This window comes from Pteropus alecto, unplaced genomic scaffold, assembly GCF_000325575.1.
Source record: "Pteropus alecto unplaced genomic scaffold, ASM32557v1 scaffold21, whole genome shotgun sequence".
NCBI classification, from domain to species: Eukaryota; Metazoa; Chordata; class Mammalia; order Chiroptera; family Pteropodidae; genus Pteropus; species Pteropus alecto.
This window is the reverse complement of record NW_006436282.1, coordinates 2,507,437-2,523,399: the sequence shown is the minus strand read 5'-3', so window position 1 is coordinate 2,523,399 and position 15,963 is coordinate 2,507,437. Positions and strand designations below refer to the sequence as shown.

Here is a 15,963-nt window from a genome sequence, read left to right as displayed (position 1 = left end):
CCCTTCCACTCTCACAGCCATATCTCACGCAACCATACTTTAATGACTGCTTCTGGTTACTTATAGACTGTCATTACTTTACAGGGCAAAAGAATTGAGATTTCCTAAATCAAAAGAGATCACAACAGCTTCGGTAAGTTGGCGCAGGGGCCGGAAAAGATTACAATCTGTAATGGAATCATTCAGCTTTCATTTATAACTGCTAACTTGAAAGATTTTATCTATAAATAAATTATATAATCATTATGCATGTACAACTATTATCACTATCATCTCTCTCTGGGCCTTCAGATGGGAGAGGGCAGAAGAGGACAGGGGAAGGGCAGGAGCAAGGGGGATGGGCGTCAAAGGCTACTGACACTGTGTGCCTACTATGTGCTAGGCAGTGTGCAAATCCTGAAGACACAACCATGAAACAAAATCCTGCTTTCAAAGTTTAAAACAAACTTTCTTAAGAAGATCATATGTCAGCAGGATCTGAATCCAGGTCTGATCCCAAATCATGTGATCATCCTACATCATGCTCCAAGAGGGAGAACCCCTCTGGCAAGTTTTCTAAGAATGACAGAGCAGAAAAACAACTCCTCCACTAAGATATGTGGGAAAATTGAGCTTTTTTTCCAGAAACAGCTTCGTAGGGTACAACCAAATGAGAAACCCTGACTGTGACTGTTAATTTTATGTGTCATCTTGGCTGGGCCATGGTGCCCAGATACATAGCTAAACATTATTCTGCATGTTTCTGTAAGGGTGTTTTTGAGTGAGATCAACATATAAGTTGGTGGACTTTGAGTAAAGCAGATGACTCTCCATAATGTGAGTAGGTCTCATCCAATCAGTTGAAAGCCTGAATAGAACACAAGACTGACTTCCCCTGAACAAGAACGAAGTTTCCAGCAGTCTTTGGACCTGAACCCTGCATCTCCATCCGGCCTGGGTCTTTCCCTGGGTCTCCAGCTTGACGGCGATTGGACTCGAACTGCAACATCAGCTCTTCCCCGGGTTTCCAGCCTGCCAGCCCAACCTGCAGATCTTGGACTTGCCAGCTTCCATAATCATGTGAGCCAATTCCTTAAATCAATCAATCAATCAATCAATCAATCTCTCCTCCCACTCCCCACTCCATGCGCGCGCACACACACACATTCTATTGGGTCTGTTTCTCAGGAGAACCCTGACTAATAATATATTACCTAAATATTAAATACAAGACATGGAAAAAGACACCTTCGAATGTATTTCATATCAATATTTACAGTTTATTTCCACCATCCTCCAGTGAAATGGATAAACTCTTCTTAGTCAATGGTTCCTTTCTAAATTAAGGGTAAAATTTCTCAAGATATTAAGAGCCAAAACCGAGTAACTTCAAAACTAAAACTTCTGACTGCTACATCTGCAAATGGAGCAATCTCCTGAGAGCTCTCCATTTCCTTACATATACTAGTCACAGAACTCATTATTCAGAAAAGGGGCCCACGATATAAAAATTCCACAAGCATCATCATCTCCTATGGAAAACACAAGTCTCACCTCAAACTTGGTTGGGTGCACAATAACGTTGCTTTCTTTCCTCTAATTAATCCTTACAATTATATATGTACATCTAAGTATTACTACTCTAAACTCAGTATTAAAAAAAATACAAATAAAATTTATTCACCATAGTATAGTAAGGTTTAAGTATATCTAATGAAAACTGATAATGTAGCACCATATTATATAGTAAGGCAATTTAATTAGGACTTCATCAGAGCTTAAAAAATGCCAAGTTGATTAAAAGTGTAAGATCTGTCAGTTGATCTAATTAGGCCAGAAGAAATACTTTAAATTTCTAATTTCAGAAAACTCTGCCACCCAGCAACAATATTTTTCTCATCATTTATAAACTCCAGCATTTTCTACCAAAACTTTTCAAAGGTGGGGCACTACCCAATGTATGAGACAAATTGACCCTTTGACTTTAACTAAAAATATTATATACTACTTATAGTCTAATCATACATCAAATGACTGTCTTTTCAGCTAAAAGTTTTGTTAAGAACAACAACAGGAAACTACATATTGGCTGATGTTTGGGAACAGGAAATATATTCAGAAGGACACTGTAGAGGTCTAGAACTCAAAATCCTGTTTTTAACTGAGTGTATGCAAGTGTTTTCATAGGATTGTACATAGGCAAGATACTAAACTTGACTACTCTCTCAACTTATGAGAGAGAAAGCCTATTAAGGCTCAATAATTTAACAGATCAAAAAGAAAGATATAATCTCACATAGAAGAATTGTTAGGCTTCTTTTAAATAAATATTTATTATTTTTAGTAAGACTATTCATTAAAATATTTTTCATATCAAATCCAGAATATATGCCTGTTTTTAAAAGTGTATTTTACGTAACATGCTAGGATATCATATACACAACGGTAACTCAAGAAAAATATCTAATACCTATGCAAATGTTACCATAATTTAAAATACATTGGAAGGTCTTCCCCACATAATACTTTCAAGCTGAGCCACAAACATGGGATCAAGTTTACCAAAGATTAAAAAGTGTGCACTTAATGAATTCAACTGTCAAAAGTTCACCCATTTTCTTAAACTAACACTTTCTTCAGTATTACATAAATTTATACTCTTCCACCAAATTTTTTCTGTGACACTTAAGTCCAAAAAAAATTACATTAAAAATTAATTATGAGAATCTTGGACAGTATTAAAAATCTGGTTTTGTAAACTTCCTGTTATTACTGATCATCTCAATTGTGATCTCATCACCTTTTTTAAATACTTAAAGTAGTAACATATGCTCGTTGTAAAAAATTTAGTCAATCTAGAAAAATATAAATAATTTTTTAAAACATCACCTTTATTCTCTCCATCCACAGAGTTAACATTTTGATGTTCCAATCATAATAAAAACGTATATTAAGTATATAACCAATCTTTTTACCCTATATTATATTATAAAGTATTTCTCATCTTTAAACATTTCATAACAGTTTTATCCTATTACACTATACGTCATAATGAATTTAACCACTTCCCTGTTATTGGATACATGAGTTCTCTTAACTTTCTACCAAGACAAATAAGACTCTGATAAAGTCCTAACTATCACTGACAAAACAATTAACCACACCTAGAACTCATATGCAAGAAAGGCCTATAAACACATGAAAACATTCTAACTCACCAATAAATCAACGTAATACATGGAAATTATGAAAGACATTTTTCATCTACCAAACTGAAAACGTGGGAAGAATACGAAGTGGTGACACGGGGACTGCGAGAAAGCCAGGCCGATGTGGTGCCAATTATAAATGCATACAGTCTTTCTGAATAATAATTCAGGCAGTATGTATCGAGGGCTTTAAAATACTTTAACCGATAATTTTATTGTTAGGAATCTATCCTAAATAATCATAAGTAATTTTACATGCTGAACAAAAAAATTGTATGTAGGGATAATTTCTTGTTAATGTTTATTTAGTGTTATGCACAGATAGCAAAAGTCAATGAAGACCTGATTTACATTATTATCATTCTTACATTCTGCTTTCCTTATCATATTAAGAATTTTCATTTCTGGTTCAGCTTTTATTTTTCTTAAGGATTGTTTGTGTGTTTGCTTGAATATTCAGTGTTCGATCTTAAACTATCTAAGAGGAAATGGGTACTTTGGGTATAGCCTATAATATAACAACTGTGTCATAATTTAAATTATCGTCCTTTACTATTCTACCTACAGAATAAACTTCTAAAAATAAATACATTTTATGTATTAGTACACAAGATGATAGCTAAACACTCTACAATAAAGTTCTGCCTTTCCCTTTGAGGAAAGGTGTCTTTCAAAAACAAAACAAAACAAAACAAAAAAACACTTATATCAGTGGATTCCTAATAAAAAGTGTGAATTGATATCTTTTTCCTCTTTTATGTAACAACTTTGTATATCTATTTTATCTGAAACAAGTGCTTAGTAAAGGAACCCATCAATACAGCACTGACTCACAAGTAGATCTTAAACTCCAACCAATAAAGTTGTTTTTCTCTTTTCATCTACTGAGGTCCATTACAGTGGAAGAAAAACCCTTCAAAAGCCTGAGCAGGCACCTCTGACTGAGTACTATTTAAAATCCTTGTATTCAAGGTTAGACAAATTTTCCAGTATGAATGTACACTCCATGAAGTTCTGTCCTGACATATTTTTGAAAGAAGCACAAAAATAAAAAGTAATTTTAGGAGGATAGCTCTGAATTGGATGAAAGAGAAAGGTGCTCCTCACTACAGAGTAACTGACTCAAGGCACAGAATTTCTCAGTTCCTCGGGGCCATCCCTGCCAGTTCAAAAGCATCAAGGGAAAACCACCAAATACCTACTCTTAAAGCCTCTCATCTGGTCACTCCTGGAAAGAAGCCTCCATGGTCATGACTCAGTAATCTTTTTGGCCCTCGCCAACCATTGTGTGTCCCAATCCAGTCACTGTATTCCAGCTGGTACAGAAAATAATTTGGAAGATGAGCATCCCCAGAACACAACTCATTATCTTACTTAAAAAAGAGGAGCCTAACATGTGTGTGAGCTATTTCATTTAAAACCACTTTCCTCATACATAAACATATAAGGAACAAATTTAACTCTACAAACTTTTTTGAAATCTCTCTGAAATAGATTAAATAGGCAAAGAACGAAACTTTCCTCCTCCTGAAATATTAAATTTCCAGATACCTTTATATTCTGCCTATTTCATTGCCCTTTTTGTAAGGACAGGTGCATAAGAAAGCAAGAGCAAATAGGCTGAAAAATTAGGAATTGTGCAAAAAAATTATCAATATCTCAATCATGTTGAACTATGCTGTAAAGCTATTTCTAGAACAAAAGTGAGTGAAGCAATTAATATGTCAGCAACTGTATTACAAAACATTTCTTTCTTTATTCTTAGGTTCCTCAGCAGGGTGTTTTAATATATAGTTCAAGAGATACTTTCAAAATTCAAGTTGCTCTAATGAGCCTCTATAAAAATGTACTCCCTTGAATTTAACATTTTAACCATTTTAAAGTTTTTATAATAATCAATAGCATGAATAACATTCTCAAGAGCAATTTAATATAAATTCTTCATTTTGATATTTCAACAAAAGATGGACAAAATTTTCCCTTTGAAATTATAGCACAAATATTTATGATAATGATATTTTACAAATATATTTAAGAGATAATCAAAGAATCACAAGATGTTGAAGCTGAGAAAGGGTCTTAGTGATAAATTACAAGTGACATAGCCTCAATTACAAATAAGAAAACCAAGGCCTCAAGAGGCAGATTAGTCCAAGTTTACAAAATATCAAGTAATTCTTGGTGTTACTTTCATCACCAGTTAAAGATACTGAATAGTAATAATATACAATATGCTTTGGTAGACGATGTGCAATAAACTAAACGCCTCCCCCAAATCATTCATCTCATAGATGGTTATCGTACAGATAATAACAAGTATGGCATATGAAATCTGCATTGAAATATTAAAGGATGAGGAGAATTTTAAAATGAAGAGTGAAGTTCGTCTATGAACAATTCCAATCAACGTAAAAGAATCATGAAAGCAACAGCATAAGAGCAGTAGGGTGGAAATAAGCATTGGATCATTAGGAAAGGAAAAGGGTCCATTCATTCTATAAAAGACCAATGTAAAGATGAAAATCATCATTAGCACTACTTGTGCCTCCAAAGGTATATATACTCCGCTGAAGCAAACACTTAAGCTTCATCGATAGCAATTTCTGATTACATGAATTGAAGTGCAGTATCCCAAGCAAGGAAATTACTCCAACCATCCTCTTTGCTACATACACTATTCTTCCTCAGTTTACAAATACGTATGCTTATCCCTTCCTGGATCCTGCTGTCTCCTCAGCTTTTTGTCTTCTTTCTCTCCATGACAGTTCATGAAAAGGAAAGCAGTATTCGGTGCTCCCACATATTGTCACCCAATCTTTACACCATGTCACCATCCAGAAAATTCTTTTGCCCTTGCTCTCTAGACTCACAGTATCTTAAATTTGAACATATCTCAAGACAGACTCATTGTGTCTCCTACATTCCTTTTAAAAAGCATGCCCCTGATTCCATTCATATGAAATGTCCAGAAGAGGCAAATCCATAGACAGAATGTAGAATACTGCTTGCCAAAGGATGCTGGAAGACGGGGAATTGGGAGTGACTGCTAACAGGCACAGGGTTTCTTTCCACAGTGATGGAAATGTTCTAGAATTAGATAAGTGACAGCTGTACAATATTGTGAATATACTAAGAACTGGTGAATTGTACACTTTAAAATGGTGAATTTTATATTATTTGAATTTTACCTCAATAAAAAAAATGCAAATTAAAAATAAATGAAAATAAGTACGTGCATGTGTGTGCAATCACACACACAGCATGTTCCTCCTTCTAACTTTCCTTTCACCTTGCAAAATAATAAATACCCCACAGTGGAATTATTCAGGCCGAAGCTGAACAATCATCTGTCAGCAATCTGCTATCGAAAGGCTAACTGAAGTGAGTGGGAAATTACACTAGATTACCTTTAAGTATTTTTCATCTTTAGGTTGTTATGTGACAAACCAAAACGAAGAGATTAGAACCAGAGAAAAATTTTTAAAGTGACCAGGAATAAAAAATAGAAAGCATTATTTTAAAAGTTTTTCTTCCTATTCGAAATGAGAACTGTAGAATATAAGGAAGTAAAAGAACAAAAATGAAATAGATCCAAAAAGGAAAAGCATAATTATTTTAAAAGTATTAAGTCAGTTAGATAACACAAGAAAAAATAATATAGCTATGCTTGTTTTGTCTACACAGAATTTATCCTATATCTAATTGTATTTTTCTACAGAAATTCCAAAACCTCTTTCTTTCTCAGTGGTGAAGAAAATGTTAGAGAAAAACAAATGCAGATGAGATTTAAATCAAATTACTGCTGAGGGGCATGTAACTGAGTTAATAAGGTAAACAATATCTGGATAACATAATAAAGTTATTTTCCCTCGAATTCAGCCTCTTATCTTTCTAGTCCATTAACCCAGCAACCAGTGTCCTTTGTGATAAAGTTTAGAGGAGAAGACAAAATATTATGGATGATACAAAAAGCAAGAAATTTTAAATCTACTACAAATAAATGCCAGCAAATGTCTATACTATTTAGATATACAGAAGAATTCCTTTCTACATGCCGAATGACCAACATTCAGTGAAAACAAAGAGGTGTTAGTATACATACTCGATATTATAAAAGGAGTTCATTCAATGAATATTCATTATTCGATTTTACACAGCACGTTAAAATATTTGACATATTTACATGGTTATGAACTATAGCTTACAAAATATCCAATTTTAAAAGTAAGTCCAATTTAAATGTTAAGACATCGAAGTTATCCAAATAAAAGTCCAATAAGATGACAATTCTTATATTCTCTCTAGAAGTTTATTAATTTAGGATTGCAAAAAAATGAGAGAAATGGAATTTCTGAGTCTATCAAGAACTTCCTCTTCCTATCTTTTTATAATTAAATACTTAGACCATACTAAGAGTCTAGGATAGGATTTTTAATGACCCAAACTCCTTATGAATTTAGGAATCATAATCCAATTGGGGATCCCAAAACAGCTCATGCCTTTACAAATTTACACCTATTTTGTTTCCAAAGAATGTTATTCCACACAACCAGGTATAGTAGACCCATCTGGAAAGCAGATTTCTTAAATGAGCTTCCCCAACATTTTGGGACCAGCCCCTTTCAGAAGCCAGAAGACTATATTTCAAAATCATATTCCAAAGAGTAGTCTGTTGACCAGAAGCAACAGCACCAATTTAAGAGCTTATTAGAAATGCAAAATCTCACCCCAGACATACTGTTTTGTAAGTCTGCTGTATTATTTGAGAATTATTAAGAATGTTAAATTCTGTTATAAAGGTTGAGAAATTTATAAGAAGTGATAATATTTGATTATCTCAAGTTATTAGCTTATGAAGGAGGCAACATTCAGAGGCTCAATTAAGTATACATAATGAGAGCCTGTAAGAGAAAGGCAAAATTCATCCCATGTGTTAAAAATAAGTAAGTTAGTAACCTGTAAGACATTCCAAAATAGAAAATATAATGGAACAAACAAGAAGTTTACTTGTAGATAGAAAGGGATGGAAAGATCAAGTTATTATCATGCCATCTCTGGACTGACAGCTATGTCTTCTGTATTTCAGCCACCCACCGAGGACACTCAGTATGGTCCTATTCTGGACCCAAAGATACTCTATCCAAGAAATGCAAATAAAACCCATGGCTCAGTGGCAACCAAACTGACAAAGCTACAGCTGTATCTAAGTGTACTTGTCCCCACTCTCTTCGATACAGCAAGTATGTATCATTAGCCCAGGGCATCACTAGTCTGTGGAGAGCTTGCTCAAATACCAGCTGTAGTCCTCATAACCACACCATCCCTGGGGAAGGCTGATGTGAAAGAAGGGCTGGATACATGAATACTGCGTACCCAGGCCTCAGGTAGTATGGTCCTTCCAAACTTGTTTGCACTGGGTTTTAACTTTCTTCTTCCTTCCCGCTATGTGTTTTAGACTGATGCGATAAATCGTGTGATTCAAGCATTTTAATTTGGTTGATGAGCCTGTCTATTCCAAAACCTCTGAAATAGCTGGTAGAGTACTTAGAGGCTGACCAAGGTAATTGCCCATGAAAACACCTCCTGAATCAGAAATCCACATTTAAAAGATCCCCAGGTGATTCATATGCACATCAAGTTTAAGAAGCACTGAGCAAAGACTTAGAAAGCTCCACAAAGACAGAAATTTGGATCTCAGAAGTATGCTCTGAAGACCATCCTGAATAAAAGGCTTCCTGTATCCCCTTACAACGTAGAGCCCCAAATGAGGGAGAAAATACTAAGAGAACCATTTTCGACAACTGTCATGTAAGGTTTAGAGAAACACTACTGCCCTTGGCGATTCTCCTTTGAATCCTATTCTGGAAAGCTCTACACAGTTTGAGGAAACACTCAGAAAAGTATAGCACAATACACCTCAACATTAACCCTGTAATCTCCTTCTTGCTGGGAAGGAGGAAAATACCCTCCTTCAGATAGGCTATCTTTCATGAACACCAATCCAAAGGACATAAGGCTACCAGAAACAGAGAAAGGGTTATGACTTCCTTAATAAAGCTGCAGTGACCTTGGAACAATCACCCAAGAACAGAATTGAGCAGAAGAGCCTAAGAAGCATTCCTAATGGGCTCTATATACACTTTTCACCTACCAGCAGTTTCTGACTTGATCGGCATCAGTCGTTACATGTACTTATTACATTTGCATTGTTCCTTATAATAAGGGCTCAATAAATTTTCTGAATTAACAGGAAAAATAATGAAAAATGTCATCCTTTCTATCCTTGATTTAGACAAACTTAATGAACTCAATCCCTTGGTTTTCAGAAACTCTTGAGTGTGAAGGCATTACTCCACATCTCAAATTAGTATAGGTCATAACCCTCCTTCATCCCATATCTCAAGGTTGGATTTATATTTCTTATTATTAACCCCATTCTAGTTTTCCAGGACACTATGAAACATTCATCTATCCATTAAGAAACAATCCGACCATTTCTAAAAGTCAGACAACAATAATGTATAAGTAATATGCTACACAGGAAAGATCAGCTATTATTTTGATGTTTTTCTAAGTCCAGATTTAAGACCAGATTTAAGAGCAAGAGAAATGTCTATTTAAAATATCTACAGAAGAACTGACATAGAAACTGAGGACATCATCCCAGACACAAGATCGTAAACGAGATCAAAACAAAAGGCTAAAGGTGTTGAGAATATTTATCCTAGTGAAGAAAAGGATGAATATATAAAAAGTATGTAAAAGTTCTAAAGATCATTTCTGTAAGGAATATGCGCCCTACTGCTTCTGCAAGAGGGAGTGTGTTTAAAAAGATTTCAGTTGGAAATCATAATTCACATTCCATAAATAAAGTTTTATAAAAAGAATAAAGAAACACATATGGAAGGGTTGAGTGTATTCCCTTCCGAATGATCTACTGGCTCCTGTTCACTCCATGCATCTAGTACAGCCAAGGGCAGTTAACCTATTCATAGGACATTAGACATTTCAGCACAAGTTTTCACACTGTGTTACATGGGTTTTAAATACCATGTGTTTAAGAACTGACTCTACAAGCTCACACAGGAAAGAGGTAACCTTATAAATTTTTGTCTCCCGCAGCTAACAGCATGAGAACAGACACATGATAAGCCTTCAATGAATACTTACTGAATTTAGTAAAGTATTATGACTCTCTGAGGCAAAAATCTTAACTGGAGATTAAGCACTATGATCACCACCACCACCCAGTAGAAAAGTAGCTCTCAAAATTTCCAAGTGAATCCACTTACACTTAAACAATGGGAACAACAAGAAAGTAATTGTCTTATTCATTACAAAAGGCAAAGAATGAATCTTCTGTTTGCAAACTTAATCCACTCCAACTAGTACTATTAACTGCCCACTAAAATGTCTCGGGGCGTTATCTCTCTTTTCACAATCTTTTGCTTGATCTATGTTCTTGATGAAATGTGATAAACTAAAATGTATGTAATCAATGTCATTCTTTGTTATATGAAATACACAGCATTTTTAGTACATGAACATTAAACAGCAAAACACTAATTGTTATAAGCAATAGTAGAAAAAAATAACTTGAATTTCAAAATATCACACCCAAAAATCTGGTCTGATCACATATGAACAGCCATATTTCAATGATAAATCCTTTAAAATTCATTAAAACTATTAACTGTGGAGTTATATTTTGGGTGGCACAGGACCCAAATAAAAGCTCGTACCCCACTTGGCTAAGTGGGTAGCATCCTACTTGATAAATTTTCATAAGCTGCCATCCTCCATTAGAAAGTCAGTCACTGGCTTTAACAAACTCCTTGAAGACTTCATTTCAGTTATTCTTGCCTTGCTTGATGTGAAACAATTTAATCTAACTGCGTTCTTCCTAAGGGGAAGAAAGATGATATTCAAAGGGGAGGACTTGCAAAGGGGACATGAAGGATCAAATTTAGGAGCTTACTAAAGAGAGAGCCTGGAATTGCGGGGCAGGGGAGAGAATAACAAAGAAAGGTGCAAAGAAACAGCTTACTCAGAAACTAGAGTCACATCTCTAGTTATTTTAAACACAGTTGAACTTGATATGGCCCATTCTGATTCAGAACTTTTGCCTTCCACTAATGAAATGAAAGTTTGCCGGCTAACACCTATAAAAAATTTCATAGGTAATTACTTTATTTCAAAATAGTATTTTATCATTAAAGCAAGGTCAGATTTCTCTTTGCTATGTAAACTACATCTTCTACAGCCTTATATGGGAGTGTCATAAGATGGAAATGACAATAGACAGTGATCTTAGATTCTGAGAAAATTTTAAGATACTATATCAAATTCCAAATAGATCTATATATATATATTATATACACAATGTGTAAGCTACACAATTCTGCCACTGTGACCCTCCAGGTTCCCCTAAGAGAGCACACCAGAATCTTAGGACAGAGCTGGTGGGCAAGTGCACTTTGAAAAAGCACTCCAGGAGATTCTGATACTCGACCAATCACCTCCTACCCCTACTGCCATTACCAGCTAATAATGTTTCACCACCCGCTGCTGATGTATTTTGTGCTATTCTTCTACACCAAATGTTAACTAAGTGAAGTCGTTAGAACAGAGCATCTGAATTCAGTTGGCATTTATCCAGACTCTAAGAGGTAAAAATAAATCCATGAATGGCAAATCAATTTAACTTCCTTTTGGAAAATTTCATTTTAAAGCTACAGATCAAATTCTGAACTCAAAGCTACTTACAGTTATAGCTTTCCAATTAAGGTATTTAAGTCCACTAATATATTTCCATAAATCAAACTTTCCCTATCAAGTAACAGTACAAAAAAAAAAGTTCCAACATTCCTCACAATCCACTTACACAGAAGTGATAACTCAAGATTTTTTCAGCAAGGAAATAAAGAGTATTATTTCAAGGTTACCATAACTCTCCCATTGTACATTATACCTTATATCCTAGTGTTTAGATTCAGAAAATGTTATTATTTTGGATAGTCTTAGGTAAAACAAGTTAAAGAAGTCATTCTATTTTGAACTAACACTTCTGGTTTTCAGTGTTCATATCATTCACTCTACTCCATTGGAATGTATCTCACAATCCCCAAACTTCTTCAACTTTACTATTACTCAATACAGGTTTATGCAACTATAAAGCACATTAGAAAATATGGTGTATATCTCTCAAACTCCAAACTTGTAAAATCACCTGATAACATGTATATATCAATGACTTTGAATTGCTTACAGTTGTCAAAATCTACTCTGCATACAGTTAGGCCCAATTACTAAGGAAACTTAGAGAAAACTTCAAAAATAAACTGAGAAAACATACTTACCTTAATAGGAGCACTACTAAACTTAATTTTCCTATTTACTGGGATATCTTCTTCTTCTGGCAATCCAACAATTTCCGAGTATTCCATGTCAGGTTGATAGTAACTGTTTTCATCACTATCTTCCTGCTCATCCTGTTCAGTGCCTGTCTCTCCCCAGTCTGAATTATACCTGGATCTCACCCGATATACATTATAGTCACTGTGCATGTAAACATGGGAACTCTCAAAATTATTTGAATCTTCGGGTACTTCCCTCCCACAACTGGATCCAGAAGCATCAGGAGAGGTAAAATCACCACCTGCAAGTTCTTTCTTCTGTTGCATTGCTGCCTCATTCCCAACCAAATTAGCTTTGGCATCTTCTAAAGGTTCATTTCGTGGTGAAAGGATGTCAGACTCTGGCATTGCCTTATCCTCAGCACAAGGTTCTTCAAGAATGTCTTTGTCGATTCTGTCAGGAATCTCTTGGTTAGATGTGGAGTCCTCGGCTTCCTTGCTCTGCTGTATCTCTTCACTAGGCATCAAAGCTAGAGAGGTACTTTTCGAAGCCACTTCTGGTACTGGAGTTGTAATACTCTTCTGAGCATCCTCTGAATCATCACTGTGTTTGCTTGGAGGAGACCAAGAATTAGAATCCTTAAGGTGACCAAAGGTGTCAAGATTTGTAACAGTTACAGATGGTAAATTCAGGGGATAATGCCCAGTCACTGAGTATTCGTTGCTTTCAGCCTTTTCAGAAAGGATGGCACTGGGGGAATCAGTGTTCTCAAATACTGCACTCAGTTGACTCACAGTTGGGGAGACAGCCTCTGTCCGGGAGCTAAGGCTATCCAAAGAATCAGTACTGCCTCTGTTGGACTTCGAACCACCCCATTCATCCTGAGGTTCGCTCCCTCCAGCTCTCTCTTTCTTTGGGGAATAACGGTTGTTTTGTCCTGATTCATGCACACTTCTCTCAAACAACTTCCGAGTTTCTGTGAACTTAGAATATGAAGGGCCATCGTACATTGTATCAAATCTGCTTATTCTTTCTGAAACAGAGGACTCCAACTTCACAACTGAGCCATCTGTTTTCTCCAGAAATTCTTTGGGCTTCATTCTTCTCTGAGGAGATGAAGGTCTACCTTTCCCCCTTGTTTTGGCAATGACTGCAGCATTCTCATTGGGTTCCATACCCATTTGCATAAACAGATTTTTAATTCTGTTGACATTGGAGCCATATTTCCTCCCCCTGCTCTGCTGGGAGCCCTCACCTTCTTTTGTTTTTTGTTCCCCATCTGACTTGGGTTTGTCAAAGGTACTTTTCAGTGCCTGAAACTCAGTTCTATATGCATTCCTGTGAGGAGAGGCACTTCTGAGAGTGGTCCGTTCACCAGAAGACTCGGTTTTCAACATTTTTACTTCAGGGTGAAAAGCCAATGTTCATAATGATGAGGAAAAAAACAACAAAAAACAAACAAACAAAAAAATACCTCTCTTCTCTAATCACCAGTATTTGGTCAAGAAAAAGTATCTCTCAAATGGCATACTGTGTCAGTGATCCTCCCAACAGGTGTATTAGGAAATTATTCGGTCAAGAGTTACACAAAATGGCTTTTTCAAAGCAAGACTAGAGGTTCATCTGTAATAGAAAAGAATGAATTTCTGAATTCATTTACTTATTTGAATTTAGATTTAGTCAACTAACACACACTTTTCTTTTCAAAGTGGCTCCAAACAGTGGAAATTACTTACTGAAAGGGGAATTTAAAAGCCAAGAATTTAACAGTTATAACTCTGGTCTTTGGTAACACAAATGTTTCAAACACAATTTGGAGATCTCACCAAAATTACACTTACACACATACGAGTTACACAATAAGTACACTTGAAAGCAATACTTGAGACCAAGTTTTGGTTGCTTTTCTGAATGACCTTAAAAGAAATCAGCAGTTCATACAACTTTAAGATATCATCAAACTGTCCAGAAAAAAAATGAACTTCATTTGGGACTCTCTACATCGGGTAGAACTCATTCTTTCTGTATAAGTGCAATTAAAAGTTTGGAATCTATGTTTACAAACTCCAAAACAAGCCTATAGAGGTTTATTTCCCTCTTTCTGGTCCAATACTCTCATTTACAGCATCCCCAAAGCAACACTAGTGCAATTTCCGACCAAGCCAAGCCAAAAAAAAGTTCCTAAATGGCAGTAAGTTTCACTCCAAGTCCAGTTATATCAAATATTTATAAGTTTACTAAGGGTAGATATTATTAATTGTAGCGTGGGATACAGAATATCAAGGGAATAAATTCATGAGACTGACGATCAGAAAGCAAATGACCGTGAAACTTCTTATCACAGCCCTGATTTTTTTATTCCTACTTGCCTCTAACTTAATACAAACTCAAAATGCAATGCCAATGCTGGCTTGCTGTTCTCCTCCAGCCCACGGTTGGAGTTTATATCAATAGGCCAGCAATCAAATACGTCAAGATCTTCTGAGGAGCAACGTACTTTTTAAAGATTTTTTTGTTTTGTTTTGGTTTTGGTTTTCCTTTTTAATATTAGGCCGAGCCACATCACCCTTAAGCACAATCAGCTGAGGAAGCACACACTTTCTTTCACTTAAATCGTCTCCGAACTCGGATCCTGGCCCAGCACGCATGCATGGCCCATGCAAACAAGAAAGGCTTTAGAGTGTGGTGCCTGGTTTTTTGTAAAGCATCGACAATCTCCTTCTACCCTGACATTTGCTTAAGCCTTACACACCCTACCCTCCCCCTTCCCCCCACTCCCTCCCCCGCCAATTCGAACCCGCGGGGGCGGGGGCGGGGGAGATGGGGCCGCCGGGGATTCAAAACCTGCCCTCACAAAAGACAAACATAAATAACACCAACTTGAGAGGCGGCCGATTCCCAAGCCTGGTTCGGGACGCAATCCCTCGGCCCCGGGGCAGGGCCGGGAGAGCAGGTGACGCCAAGCGCTACGGTAGGAGGTCGCAGTCAAGCTTTGTGCCAAGAAGCACCTGAAGTCCTAACACATTGGCTGCGGCTCCCGGCGGCTGCCAGGCGGATCCCAGTGTGGCATGGGGAGAACCGAGCTCCCTGGCCACATTGTGGACAGCTACAGGGTAAAAAAGCAAAAAAAAAAAAAAATTACAGGGCAATGATCATAAATCCCTTTGTTTTTCCTCCCAATGTGCCAGGAAACAATAGATCTCACTGATAATGCCTCCGATCCTCAACCTATCGCTCCTAACCACAACCCACCCCCACCCCCAGCCTGCAACTGAGCCTTTGTACATCCCGATTTTTTCCCTCTCCATCTCCACCCTCCCCAACTCCTCGCCCCGCACACAGCCTCCCCCTTACCCGAGCGGGAGCCGCCAGCGGCGGGAGGGGCGGGCGGCCGCGGCTCCCTCCCCCTCCTCCCAGG

The 15,963-nt window shown here is 36.7% G+C and overlaps 1 protein-coding gene across 7 annotated transcripts in view; it reads right to left on the bottom strand.

Annotated features, from left to right (window-relative positions):
* Nucleotides 1-15,963, bottom strand: part of PPP1R9A (protein phosphatase 1 regulatory subunit 9A) — a 262,671-nt gene that overhangs the window by 246,265 nt on the left and 443 nt on the right. For all 7 annotated transcript variants that reach the window (XM_015589385.2, XM_025046923.1, XM_025046925.1 and 4 more), the window contains exon 2: nucleotides 12,548-14,168. In XM_015589385.2, coding sequence (XP_015444871.1) covers nucleotides 12,548-13,942 — 1,395 coding nt within the window. In that variant the 5' untranslated portion in view covers nucleotides 13,943-14,168. The remainder of the gene's footprint in view (nucleotides 1-12,547; nucleotides 14,169-15,963) is intronic.